The sequence below is a fragment of the Rhagoletis pomonella genome, unplaced genomic scaffold (assembly GCF_013731165.1).
Source record: "Rhagoletis pomonella isolate Grant_MI unplaced genomic scaffold, Rhpom_1.0 Rhpom_scaffold_00012, whole genome shotgun sequence".
NCBI classification, from domain to species: Eukaryota; Metazoa; Arthropoda; class Insecta; order Diptera; family Tephritidae; genus Rhagoletis; species Rhagoletis pomonella.
Genome location: NW_023458566.1, coordinates 17,786,800 through 17,800,522, shown reverse-complemented (window position 1 = coordinate 17,800,522; position 13,723 = coordinate 17,786,800). Strand labels below are relative to the sequence as shown.

At 42.8% G+C, this 13,723-nt stretch overlaps 1 protein-coding gene across 1 annotated transcript in view; it reads right to left on the bottom strand.

Moving 5' to 3' along the window:
• The window catches only part of LOC118747613 (talin-2), a 72,258-nt gene that overhangs the window by 11,260 nt on the left and 47,275 nt on the right, over positions 1-13,723 (bottom strand). Inside the window, exons 3-11 of the mRNA XM_036481663.1 lie at positions 7,131-7,431; positions 6,506-6,904; positions 6,242-6,433; positions 6,085-6,163; positions 5,504-6,007; positions 5,347-5,435; positions 5,102-5,190; positions 4,399-4,515; positions 3-4,331 (exon numbers count right to left, since the gene is read on the bottom strand). Of these exons, the coding sequence (XP_036337556.1) occupies positions 3-4,331; positions 4,399-4,515; positions 5,102-5,190; positions 5,347-5,435; positions 5,504-6,007; positions 6,085-6,163; positions 6,242-6,433; positions 6,506-6,904; positions 7,131-7,266 (5,934 nt within the window). The 5' untranslated portion in view covers positions 7,267-7,431. The remainder of the gene's footprint in view (positions 1-2; positions 4,332-4,398; positions 4,516-5,101; positions 5,191-5,346; positions 5,436-5,503; positions 6,008-6,084; positions 6,164-6,241; positions 6,434-6,505; positions 6,905-7,130; positions 7,432-13,723) is intronic.

Below are 13,723 nucleotides of genomic sequence, written 5' to 3'. Positions count from 1 at the left end.
GCTTGCAGCGCAGCCAAAACTTGTGCTACCTTCTCAGAGACGTCGCGTGCATTGCGAGAGATTTCATGCTGGGTGGAGGTGTCATTGGGGCGGGCGCCAGCAGCACCAGATTGTATCATGGAGCTCACCGACCCACCCAAATCAACGACGGTCGAGCGAATGCGCATGGCTACATCCGGTGTCGATGTTGTGGTGGATGCACCTACCGAATCCTGTGTGATTTGCGTGTAATGCTGCGTCATCTCCAAGGCAAGTTGCGGCAGTAGCTGGGGTTCAATGGTTGCTTTGGCGTTCATCTCGTTGGCCAGGCGGGCGATCTCCTTGGCTGACTGCACCATGCGTGTTTGGTAATCGACAAATGAGTCCGAGTACGAGGCGTTGAGCAGCGATTGACGCTTGTCGGTCAGGCGCGTAATGGCACGATTCACTTGCTCCATCAGACCAGTTACCACACCCATTTCGGCGTTGATCTTTTCGACTGTTTCCGTAAGTTCCTGTATGGCTTGACGCGTGTAATCGATGGACTCGTCCAAGTGCGAATGGGCGTGCGTAGAGCGCGGATTGCCGGCGGAGTCCTTGGCTGCTTGTACAAGCGTTACAGCGCTCTCCACAACCGACTTTGTTTGGTTGATGAGGCTCATTTGCTGATTGGTGTGGACGATGTGGGTGCAAGCACCAATCGCACCATTCACCATTGGCACAATATAGCGCGAGATCTCGCCGACAGCATGGCCGAGTTGTTCTGCATTGTTTTTGCCAGCCATGCGTATGGGCTCAAGCTTGTCAATTAGCTCAGCGGCAGAGTTCAATGTCTGGCCACTGAATCCGTGCAGATTATTGTCGCGGCGTTGACTCAATCCCTGAGCGCTCACCGCCATGGCACAGCTGTCCAATTCACGGGTGCACGTATTCAGTGTGTGCAAGACTTGCTCACATTGCGCCTGACCGGGTGCCTTTTCGCGGATGTTGTCTACCAAACGCTTTACCGATTCGGAAACGGGAGCTGAAGCATTTGAGAGCTGTTGCCACACTGGCGGATCGTCGGGTGAGAGTGCCAATGACTTAGCAGCCTTCACCATTTCGATGACACCATCGATAACACCGCGTCCTGCGTTAATGACTGGTTCTTGAGCCTTGCGTCCCTCAGCGGAAATTTTCGCCGGCACAGAGATGAATTCCGGGCTGGAAGCATATTGCCGAACGGCTTTCACAGATTCTAGCAATGGCTCCACGAGACGAGCGCGTGTCGGAGTCGAAGGCTCATCCTCAATGCTCTTTATTTCCTGCACCAAGTTAGACGTGGCGGTGGCAACTTGCTTGGCCAACACAATGAATTCGTTCTTCGCCACCGGATTGTTGGTATTCATGCTGGCTTGACGACATATGGAGCACAAATAACTGGTGTGCTTGGCGATTACCGTTAGTGCAGATATCTTTTGCTGCTTCGTGGACTTGCCGCTGCTAACGATGTCACAGTGCTGGCGAATACCCTGATACGCCCAGGATAATTGCGCCTGATCGATGATGCCCGGCCGCCCAGCTACACTGCTGGGGTGCGAAACGCCTATCAAGTAGGCTGCTTGCGCTGAAGATTCTATCAAGCTGTGTATGGACTCCGCGACAGTGTTCACCGACTGACCAAAGCCAACGTGATTTGATTGCTTGGCATTGTTAATCATTTCCGAAATGGCATAACCCAGGTTGCGTGACTTATTTGTCGCATTTTCAACACATTCGAAGTAGCCCTGTTCGTTAATGGGCTCGTGCGGATAGTCGAGCATCACGCGGAGCGCCTCAATATTGCGCATTGCATTGTCGCACTCCTTTTGTCCCGGCGCAGACTGTATACTGGCGTCGACCAGTTTATTTATGCTTTCGGTGACACTTCGAGCTGCTGCGTGCAAAAGATTCTTGGCATTCGGTTGGCCCGGGTCAGCAGCAATGGACTTGGCTGTAGATAACAGAGAACAAGATTGCGTAGAGACATTGCGCAGGCGATCAATCATTTCGGAGCGCACTACCTCATCCTGCGTCTGGCCAGCCATCTCCATTGAGACAGCTAGTAGATCACGGTAATTTCCGGCGAAGTTTTGGCTACTTTCTGCCAGCTGCGCGGGACTATTGTACGCTTGCACGATTTGCCCGCCGGCTACACTGAGTCCCTCTGCCACCTGCTTCAGTTCTGTTTGCAACGTGTTGTAGTTACGATCCGTTGGTGGGAATTCACTCATCGAGAGTATCTCACTTAATTCGCTCACATTGCGCAGGGCGTTGTCCACTTCGCGCTGACCCGGTATGCAGTCGACAGTCTTCGAAAGCGCGACTGTAACATCGCGACCAGCCTGGGTCAATGCGTCGGTGCTGCCGACATTTTGCAGCGTGCGCTGTGCTTCCTCAATCAGCCGTGCAGAATGTAACACTACTTCGTCGGCGCAGTCAATTACGACTGGATTCTTCGTGGTTGCAGCTACACCATGTACACTCTTTGTGAAATCACCGAGCGCCAATGCAGTATCGCGTCCAGCCACGCCTGCATATCGGCGTTGCTCTTGTATAACTGAGGACAAAAGTTGTCTGAGCGCAATGCCCACATTTTTGGCAGATACACGCAATTGCTGGGCAGTATTCTCGACAGTCTCGCCAGGAAGCGGACGAATATTGCCTGACTGAGCTGCCTTGCGAGTGTCATCCAAAACGTTGTGCAAATTGCGTACCGCCTCCAAAGCAGATTCGAGTTCTTGGCCGCCACAGGCTTCACGCGCACGCTGTGCCGCCGAGTTCAACTCGGACACAGTTTGACCAAGGTATAATGCACTCTTCGAAAGTTGAGTGGCCGACGGTATGTCGGTAACTGTAGGCTGTAGAGCACGCGCAGATCGCGATACTTGAATGGCCGGTTCAATGAATTGCTCGGCAGCTTCTATCAGATTCAGCTGCGCATTTGGATCATCCGGGTTGGAACGAGTTGTCTTCACCGATGTCACGAGTCGTGGAATCGTGTCGGCTGCGCGCTTACAGTCCTGCAGCAGTTGCTCCTTGGTTTGGTGGTCGTCGCTATGCTGCACCGCGTTCTGTGCCGCCGAAATGCACTGAGTAGCAGCCGAAGCAGCCTGCTTGGAGCAGTACTCCAACCGATGTATAAGATTTCGTTTGATGGCCGGCGTATTGGCTGTTGTAGTTGTGATTTCACGTAGCTCTTCTGCAGCGCGTCGTAACGCGTTTTGGTTTTCGGTATTTTGTGGATTACCCGAGCAGAGGCGCGCGGCTTCGACAAGTTTTGCCGTAGCGTCGGCTAGTTGCTTGGCAGCCGAAAGCAATCGACGTTGCATGTCCTCGTCCTTCTGCTGATCTGCCTCGCCCTTGATGCTCTGTATCAATTGTGCTGTGGCCTGGCCCAGTGTTTTTGCATGTCGAACCATCTCTTGTGGATCATTGGATGCTACCAAAATGTCAGTGCCGATGATCACATTTTCCACTGGGCTCATCTCTTGACTGGTGCGACTGGCGTATTCGCGCGAGCTCAACTTTACGTGGTCCAACATGTCGCTTAAACTCTTCGAAACATCACGCGCAGCAGCAAGCAGATCGTTCTTCAGTTTCGGATCATTGGTGGCCTCGTTGCACACCTCGCACAGATTGTTGACGGCGCGCGCCACATTGCGTGCCGCGGCCTCAAGCTGCTCTCGACAAGCAGCGTTATGCAACGTAGGAGCGACAACTTTTGCACACGCGACGAGCTGGCTGGTGGCCAGCGCACATTGGCTGGCAGCGCCGATAACGCGATTCCGTGATTCCTCGTCCTCACAACTTGCAGCGATCGATTTGGCCCGCAACATCAAAGCGGCGGTGGTGTTGGCCACTGCCTTGGCAAGCGTCAGCAGCATATCATGCAAATCACTATTCTCAGGCACTTCTTCCTCAGCTATGGTGCTGAGCACATGCGTGGTTGCTTCGCCGACGCGGCTAGCGGCATTGATCAGACTCTGCGTTGGTTCTTTGCTCTCCGGTTCAGCGGCCTTCAGCAAATCGCTGAAAGCATTGCATAGATTGCGAGCTGCATCAAGCAATCGATCGCCATTGTTGCTGTCCTCCATGAGAGCAGCGATTAAACGCACCTCCTTAGTAACCTCCGGAATTGTCTGAGTTATCTGCGAAACGGAGGCGGAAATGGCCTCCGTGTCGACTTCGTCCAGTTGGGAAGCCGTAATTATTTGTGCGGTAGCCGCGTTCATAGTGGCAACGTGACTAGTAACAGCCTGCTTGGAAGTATCCAACGTATTCTCACGCCACTCGATTGATCTCAAGTCGGTGCCCAATTCTTGTATGGGAGCCTAAAGCGGGAACAAACGGATGGTTTTATGCGCCATTAGAAGAGGCTGCCACCTAACTCGTACTCACCTTTGTTCTTAGCTCTTCATCAGCGCGCATTAAAACGTCCTGACCGGCCGAGATGTAACCAAGTAGTGCGCGCTGCGGTTCTGTCAGGTTCACTGTGCTTATGCGCACTTCCTTCGTCTAAAAATGGGACGGATGATAAGTTAGCGAATTTCTAACTAAAAATATATGTTTCAAACTATAGAAAGGGGTTAAATGAGACCTACTTTATACAATTTTGTTTGACCTTTTCGAGTGCAGCATAAACGGAATGAAATGAGTTTTTTATTAGAATTTCATAATGAGTTGATATCACCATGTAATGGCATGTCTATATACATACATAAAGCTTATGGCAGAACAGACAAAAGTTGCAAATAAAACAAAAATGAGCGCGCCTGGGCGCGGCAGTGAAACTTCTCTCGATTCGTTTTGTACTGCAGAAAGTTGTATTTTACGTCCTGATTTTATGACTATGCGATTGGGAATATTTTATTAGTTTGAAATTATAGAATCGAACTATACGGTAATCGTATTTTCTCAGTTTAAACCATGAACCGCTGCGTAGTAACACGTTTCAAAAATTCACTCTCAATATTCAGAGTATAGGCGACAAGAGAGGGAAGGAAGACGACAATTATTTAATTCACTACCTCCGCATAAGAAGTTTCACTTTAAAATAAAAATATAAAAAAATACTCTTTGTGGACTCTATTTATCTACTTACCGTTGGCGGTTGATGGGCGTGGTTAACTTGCCCAACGAAGGCTCCATATTGAACTGTTTGTACCTCGCCTTGGGTGTATTTTCTTTCGCCTATTTTAAATATTTGTGCATTGTAGACATAATTCGTGCGAAAAATATATACAAAGATACAAAATGAAAATATAAAAATATTAAGCGACAAAAATTATAAACAATTAAATGGAAGCATTTAGCGAAAAAAAACAGCTATGTACACTCGCAACTCACCATCTGACGCACGTAGAATTTCTGGATGTGCCAGTGATTCGGTGTTAATTTTACCAATTTTATTCGTTTCATGTTGCAAAAATGTTGCTCTGCAAATTATTATAATTTTTTTTTTTTACATTTTTTATCAATCTGCTCAACCTGTATAGGTACTTACTTTGAGGGCGCAACTGACTCTTCCACCATAGTGGAGCCCTCGTCGCCCTCGATGCCAAAATGATCCTTGGTCTGCTTCTTCTTCAAAATAATATCAATATAACCAGCTATCAGCTGTACAATCTGCTCAGCCTCAGTCGTCTGCACCGAGTAGTACTGATTGGCATAATCACCGAAATCCAAAGTGAAGGTATTCGGCGAAGCGCCCCAACGGCGCACTGTTGTCAACGGCCACGATACCAGAATTTCCTTGGTGCGCTCATCCAGACGCAACACCGAATCCTTGGTCACACCTAATAGACGCGGCACCAACTTATTGCGTCCATTCATTTTCTCCTTCACCAAGAAGAAAGTGACACCATAGGTAGGCAGCTCACGTGCCGTTTTCGTGTACAACACCTTGGCGTCGATTTCTGTAAGAGCGACGTGTTTCTTGTGCTCAGCAAATATTTTCTTTTCTATGTTCTTCACACGAACATACGACTGCGGCAAGAAGTCCTTTAAACTGGGGAGGAGTAAAAAAATGCAAATAGATGGTGTTCGCACACACAAATGTTCCGGACAAGCAAACAATAAACTTACTCTAAAAATCCAGGCTTATGCTTCGCTTCGTTGTGTGGCCCGAATTGTATATGCACTTGGATGCCAGCGAATTCACATGCTGATTTGCAAAAAAAAAAAGAAAACGGAAAAAAGTCAAAACACGCAAAACAAACATAGAAATAAAAGCGTCACGTACCTTTCTCCTGTGTTACTGGATGTGTGCCATCTAGGATGGCGTCACGTGCCTGCACGTACAGCAAATTCAATTGTACCGGGTCACGTGAATCAATATTTTGATCCGAGAAGAAGAAGCGACGACGCAGCAAAACAGTTTCCGATTCGTCGATGCCCTGTTCGCGCAGCGTCTTGCCGACATCCACCCAATTAACTAAGTTTTTAAAACATCTGTTAGTTAGTATTCAGACGCGCTTGGAATTTTGTTTTTGTGTTTGATACTCACTTTCATCGTCGGTCTTCAGCTTTCTACGTAAACTCTCCATCTTTGCATCGCGATCCTTTTCGGTGAATTTGCGGCGCAACGTCAGTGTGCCAAACTTATTGTCCGGCAAGTTTTCATTCTGCGCCTCGGTGTCCTCGCGCACCAAGCCATACTCCTCATGATTGGTAATGCCGATCTTAGTGCAAATGACCACCATTAGCTGCGACACCGGCTGTGAGTCGTCGACGAGTATCGTCTTTACGGCGCCATCCAGCATACGAACGCGCAATGTGCGTAGCTTGCGTCGATACTCTAGGGTGTCCTGATTATGGAGTATGTAATAGCCGAGCGTGCGGCCGGCTTCCAGCCAAACGCCCTGTTGGTGCTGCTCGTCCGATATAAATAGACCATATTCGCTGGCTGTGGCGAGCGAGCAAGGAAAAAACAACGAACAAACAAAAAATGATGAAGCATAAAATTGTGTGAACGGAGTCAGCAACAGAAAATAGAGCGTAGAAACGAGTATAATGAATACGATGTATGTGAGTGAGTGGGTGGGTGGGTGGTGGTGGTTTTGTATATGCGTTTATGAATCTATATATACATATGTATGTGTGTGTATGTTCATTTGTATGTATGCACTTACGTTGTCCCTGTACTGCTTCGGCGAACTTATCCCGAATGATTTTGCAAGCATCAAATACTGTTGTATTTGGATGAAATTGAATTGTCTTTGTGACGCGGCCACCCTCCAACTGGATGCGCAACGATAATGTTGACATTTTTGCTTTTAGCGCTGTCACTGTCGTCGCTTCTGCTTCTGCTTCGGATTCTTCTTCTTCTTCTGTGCGAATGGATGTGAATGTTGTTGTTGTTTTTGTTGTAAGTGATGTTGATTTTTGCGTTTTTCGATAATAATAAAATTAAAGACTTAGTTGTAAAAGGCACTGTGGAAGAGAGAGCAAGAGCAGAAGAAGAAATTAATTGAGTGATACCAGCGGAGTAAGTTCATTTTTATGTACTATATATTTATTATGCGCTGCGGTGAGGTTAGTGTCCCCATTCCTCAATGGGGAATCTCATTGAATTCCCGAGACAGTATCCACCCCAAATTATTTATAGTATGAGCCAAAAGAGAGAATGTAGACGACGGCTTAAGATAAGGAATTGTGGGTAGAGCGAACCCTCCCCTATTGTACTAACGTCTAAGTTCATACATACATACGTACATGTGTACAGTGGGCGACGTAATGCAGTTGCCATAGAAAGACTTGCAGATTTAGATATTACTAAAATTAAAAGTATGCCAAGCGATCGGTTATACAATACTAGCTTAAACTCAATTAAATTTCATAAGCAGAATTAAATCTAAACTTTCAACTTTTTAATCAGATTTGTGAGAATTTTCTGAGTATGCAGTTTTATAGCCCATTAAATTTTAGTACAATGAAGTGTAAGTTTTAAGTTGCTAAAAAATCGCGTTGATTTTTGGCAAAATTTTTTTAACGCATTTTCTTCCATAAAAGGTAAGTTCGAAAATGTTTTTTGTATGAAAAAAGTGCTTAATACATTCAGAATAAAAATTAACAAAAATCAGCGTGATTTTTTAGGAGCTTCAAACTTTATTCGCACTAAAATTTACTATTTTAAAATTGACTATAGAACTGCATATTAAAAAAAAAATCAGATTAAAAAGTTTAAAATTTAGGTGTAATTTTTCAGAATTTTTATAATTTTTGCACGAAGTTTGGAATAAGAACTTAAATGGTTTTAGTTAGATAATGGAGCTATGATTTTATAAAAAATAATAAATATTAAATAAATTAAAGCAAAATAGGAAAAATGTGTTAAAATGTCGTGTCCCTATCTATTTTTCCACCACTGTGTATGGTTTGAGGGAACGCATTTTTTATGGATTAGCATTGGAATATGTGTGGAATATGTGGGCGCTGCGTCTACCATTCCGTAGGACCTGTGTTCGATCCCTGATTTCCATGTAGACATGCATTTCTTACGAAATAAAATGCGGAAGAACGTTCGTAACGAAATTTCAAAAAATCAAAGCAAGTTTTTATGAACTCCACTTGTTTTATAGGGTGATCCATCTAGACCTTGTTTTTTTTTATTATTACCCGAAGCAACATTCTCTGACATTTACTTTTTAAAAATAATTTCATTCAAAAATGTTGACCGCGACTATGCTGTAGGTGGTCCATTTTGAATGAATGATTTTTTTTTTTGAAAAGTAAATTTCAGAGATAGTTCTTTCGGGTAATGATTAGGATTCCGACATTCAGTTCTGCTTTAGTGTTTTATTTAAAAAAAAAACAAGGTCTAGATGGATCACCCTATATAAAAAAAAAAAAAATCGCAAAAGCTGTAATCAAAAAATTATAAAAAATCTAATGTTTTTTCTTGGTATAGTATGTATTTATTTATTGACTATTACTCGAAACTTGCACTTCATTTGACTAAAATGGTATGGGCTATACAACTGCATACCCAAAAAGTTTCTAAAGATCTGTTGAATTTTTCTAAATTGTATATAAGGTTTGCCGCTTTGTTTCATATTGGTTAAAACTTGGACAAGGACTTCAAGGTAATTTTTTTAGAGAATTTAACGTCCTATTAGAATATGCCTGGAAAAAAATCTTATCTACATAATAAAGTTCAATAGTTATAACATTTTTAATGGAAAAAATTTGTTTACATGTTATTTAAATGGAAAATTTCAAATGCCAAACGATACCAAATGGGAGAATTTTCTTCTCAGCAAATAAGTTCTTTTAAGGCCATAAATAGGTTAGGTTAGTTATTTTGGATCACCCTAATGTATTTTCTAGGCATAGGTTGAGCACTTTTTTTTGACAACTAGTGCTCGCAGTAAAAGCCCCCACATACAGTGTTGGACAAAACATTGGCAAATGGAACACAGCCTGAGATTTTTTTCCTCCTGCGTACCCATTTTCTTTTTTATAAAAAAAATTCGTGTTATTGCTTGTTTTAGGAACTTAACTACTTCAGTAACATATATATGCATATGTTAAAACTAGTTATTCAAGCCCCTTCTAGGCTGAACCCAAAAATAAAATTGGAATACATAATGCTACCGTGGGAAAATCTAATAAAATTGGTCTTGCAAAAAGACAATGACCCGAACCATACGACAATGATTCTAAAATCGTGGGTCGAGTGGAATAAAGTGGAAAATACTGATGTGCCAAATACTGACAATTAATTTCATTGGAAATGAGTTTTATGTGGCGAGGACTAAGTCCAGCGCATAACCAGAAACGTCAAAGTCACCTACATAGATGTTAGCGAAAAAATGTATGTGCTACGAAATTTAAATTATTCCACTTGCACATTTTTTTTGCTCTACACTGTACATTCATACATCCCCTCATCATCATCCATAAAACTGCACAAACTTCTTGAAGATCAAATATCTACCATTTGAATTGGTTCATGGATAGACATTCACAATCGCGAACCGAACTGTAGTGTTAAGAAACACAATAGTTTCATTGAACGCAAATCATTTAGCCATCTTTTGCATGCCGCGCTGACTTAACCTGCGAATTTGGTTTTTTTCCACAGTTTTTATTCCAACCCATCCACAGTCGAATGTTGTTGGCAAGTCGCCAGCAACCCCCTCGATTACTTTTCCACACTTTGAGATGAGCATTTTGCTACAATGTCCTCTCATTTGATATACATATGTATGTATATGCATGTAGGTACTACGCTCTCTACCCACGAATCCGCACAACCCTCTTTAGAGGCCTCAATTTTCAATTCAAGCACTTTTCTAATTCAATATTTTTCTAAGTATTTATACTGGAAGTGAAACTCTTGAATGGAAGAGGGGCGCGCAGGCAACACTTTGCCAGCTAGGCAATTTTTCGGTTTCGGGTTCTGCATGTGTATGTATGTGTGTATGTATGTAGATAGCCCAGAGGCAATGTCATTAGTTGGCTTTCTAAAAAATTATAAATTCAGAGTGTTTATTTTCTTTTATTACAACTGAAAGCCGAGATAAAAGAGTACGGTGTGAACAAATAATTTAAATGACCGTGTGGCTATCTGGTGGCCGGGCCAAGCCCAAAGCGTTAGCAGCAAGTCAAGGAAAACATGTAGAGCAAATTACTAAAAACGATTGGAAGAATGAAAAGAATAAGGCAAAATCGATATTCTTCGGTCACTTGAATTAAAAAAAGGGCGGAGAAAATTAATTTTTTGCTGCCACTTAGAAAAAGTACACAGTTTTATAGACAAGAATATAGATTTCTGCAAAAAGAATATACACATTTTTCCACTGTACATAAATCATTCAAAAATGGCTGCAAATGAAACAAAGAAAATGAAATCGATTTTTAAAGAGGCCTTGTTTTTTCCATTTTTACTTTTTCTACTTTTCGAAATCATTTTGATCCACACTTTTCTACGGGATGAGCCAAGTAGTATAGCAGTTAGTTGTGGGTGCAATAGTTCACAGCATCTGGAGAAGTGCGACCACTCCCACTTCTAGTGCTGAAGAAGCATGCACTTCACCAAAAAATCAAATTAATCACTTTTGAATGCAAAAAAAAAATACTTTTTTCTCTTCGATTAATCTATGTGTGCCAACGAGTCGACTTGCTTTCACCGAATCTACACGACAACTGAAAATTACGCATAGCACAGAAATATATGCGCCCCTTCTTCATCTCGTGAAGCGGCTCACAAGCACACGCACACACACACACATACACACGGGCGCCCTCACCTGAGCCCATAGCCACACACACACAAATGCTCGTCGAATTCATGCGGCTTGATTCAATTCAATCCGGTTCACAACATATCTGGGGGATGGATGCTGTGCGAACTGGAAAAATCGTCACTGGCACATGGCAGCAGGGTGGCAGCAAACCCTACTCACACTCTTCGAGTATTAAATGCTGATTCGTATTGCTTGTATCCGTTTTCGCCTCGCCATGCCACAAAGCGAGTTCTGAAAAATCACTTGCAACATAATGGGAAACGAAATGGCAGTGAAACAACCCCCGTAGAGATTGGAGAGATTTAACAGAGAAATGTAGAATTGCAAACGTACAGCATATTGATGGTGCTTTTTTTATCTGCTTACAAACGGAAAATCTAATGGGCATGCGAGTATGTTTAATCTGTATGCGTCGGGGCATATTCGGCTTCGAAAGTGGCGAATGTGCACAGTGACTCCGACAGCCGGAAAGAGGACTCGAATAAATTTGATAAATTCTTCTCTTTAACCGGATTAAATGCAAACTAATAGATACTAAAGTATTTTTTATGGTGTCCCAATTTTTTATTTATTTTTATTATTTATTTTTTGTTAAAGATGAACCCCTTTAATTTTTCTAGTCAACGTATACATAAAGTTGTACCGCTGTAGGACGACTGTAACCCGTGCCCACTAGAAGTCGAACTTTTGACAATGAAGTTGTACTTATCGTAACATGAATGCGAAAGTAGAGCTCTGGGTTTTTAGTTTTTTTTTTTTTAATCCTATTGAATGACAAGCTTTTTTAAAGAATTCTTTTTTATCTAAGCTATGTACCTACTTTCAACTCACCGAAAATTAATACCTAAACCGATTTTCTTTTTTACTTAAAGGTCCCAGTCGGGACGGAGTACTTCGGATAACGGGCGACCGACGAAGAGAGTCAGCCTTACTCGATTATTATAAACTTACTCGATTATTATAAATATTTGCCCTCTTTTCCGCCACTCGTGGAAACAATTATGAAAACAAGGAGAAAAGTTGCTCTCCTAAAAAAAAAAAAAAAAAAAAATCTGATACTGCCTTACCTAAACAAAAGTGTTGGGCGGAGCGTTAATGCCGAAGTGTCATGCCTAAACAAAGGCGTCAACGCTACGTCAAATGCAGTAATAAAACCAATAATAAGCATTGGTTTGTTTGTGTGGAATGGACATCCGAATTTTTTGGCAGCCAGACAACGCTGGCGCTTTGATTTACGTATGGCAAATAGAATCGACCACCTCCGGTTCAACTAGAGTTACAGCATCACAACCTCTCCTACGTCAGAAAAAGCCCACAACGAAGGCCCCCGAGCAGGTGCAGGCGCATGCATTAACATTAGAACCATGATACCCCTTGAAACGGCAAGTCCAACGGCTAGCACCTCTGGCCAAAGTGGGAGCTTAACTTGCACTCCAGCCTCCCAACGGTAGATATCACGCGGTAAGCTCAAGGTCATACCTCTATTAAGCTACTCACCAAGTAGGAAACGCCGATCGTCGCCTGGCCACCTCAACGATCAGCGTGGATCAGGAGGACTGAGGACGTTTTTTAAGGGGATCTTTGCTGTGATAGATGAAATCAATGAAGACTTAATCCCATAACGAACCAGACGAGGTACGGCTTAGGTACCAGTAACACCATCGAACTCAGCGAAAATCTTGGAGATGCTGCAAAAGTTTAACACAGGTACACTAGTACCCATGCACAATTGGAAAGTCATTAATAGGAAGAAACCGGATCGAACAACAATGCAAGTAGTCTTGCTTCAGAGCTTTGAAAGCTTAGGTTGACTGCAGACACGGTTACTAGAAGAGATATCGCACGTTTAATAATTTAGATAATTATTTTAAAATTTAAATTTTGTGGAAAAACGCAAACAAAGTTTGATCAAGTCACACAATTGGTATACAAAAAGGCAGAGAGAAAGACACATATCTTCGCTATTTTTGAAAAGTTTAGTTATGTATATGTATGTTAGACTGAACATATTTTTTTTAAAAAGTAATTAAATTTTTTATGTCAACCAACTCAAAAAATTTATGTACAAAATACAGACAACCAACCGACCAAACACCAATTTCAACCTACAATTATTTGGTGATTACTCATCGAATCACCTAATAATTAATAGAAAACGCTGTTTTACGTATATTTATTTATACATATATATACATACTAACAGGTTGTACTATTATTGAATCAACGCACCTATCTACCATCGGATCACATTTCAAATAAGAAGATGAATGATTTGTTTGCACGGAAGGAGGAAGGATACCATGACAAGTTGAAAAACAACCACACTACGGCATTTGAGGCCGCCCAAGTGTAATCGGAAGTCGACGTCCGTCCATGTTGTTTGAAAATATAATAAAAGCACAAAATCGCACTGACGCACACGCACACATATATGTACATATGTACCTAATACCCTCACATATACCCACAGACAT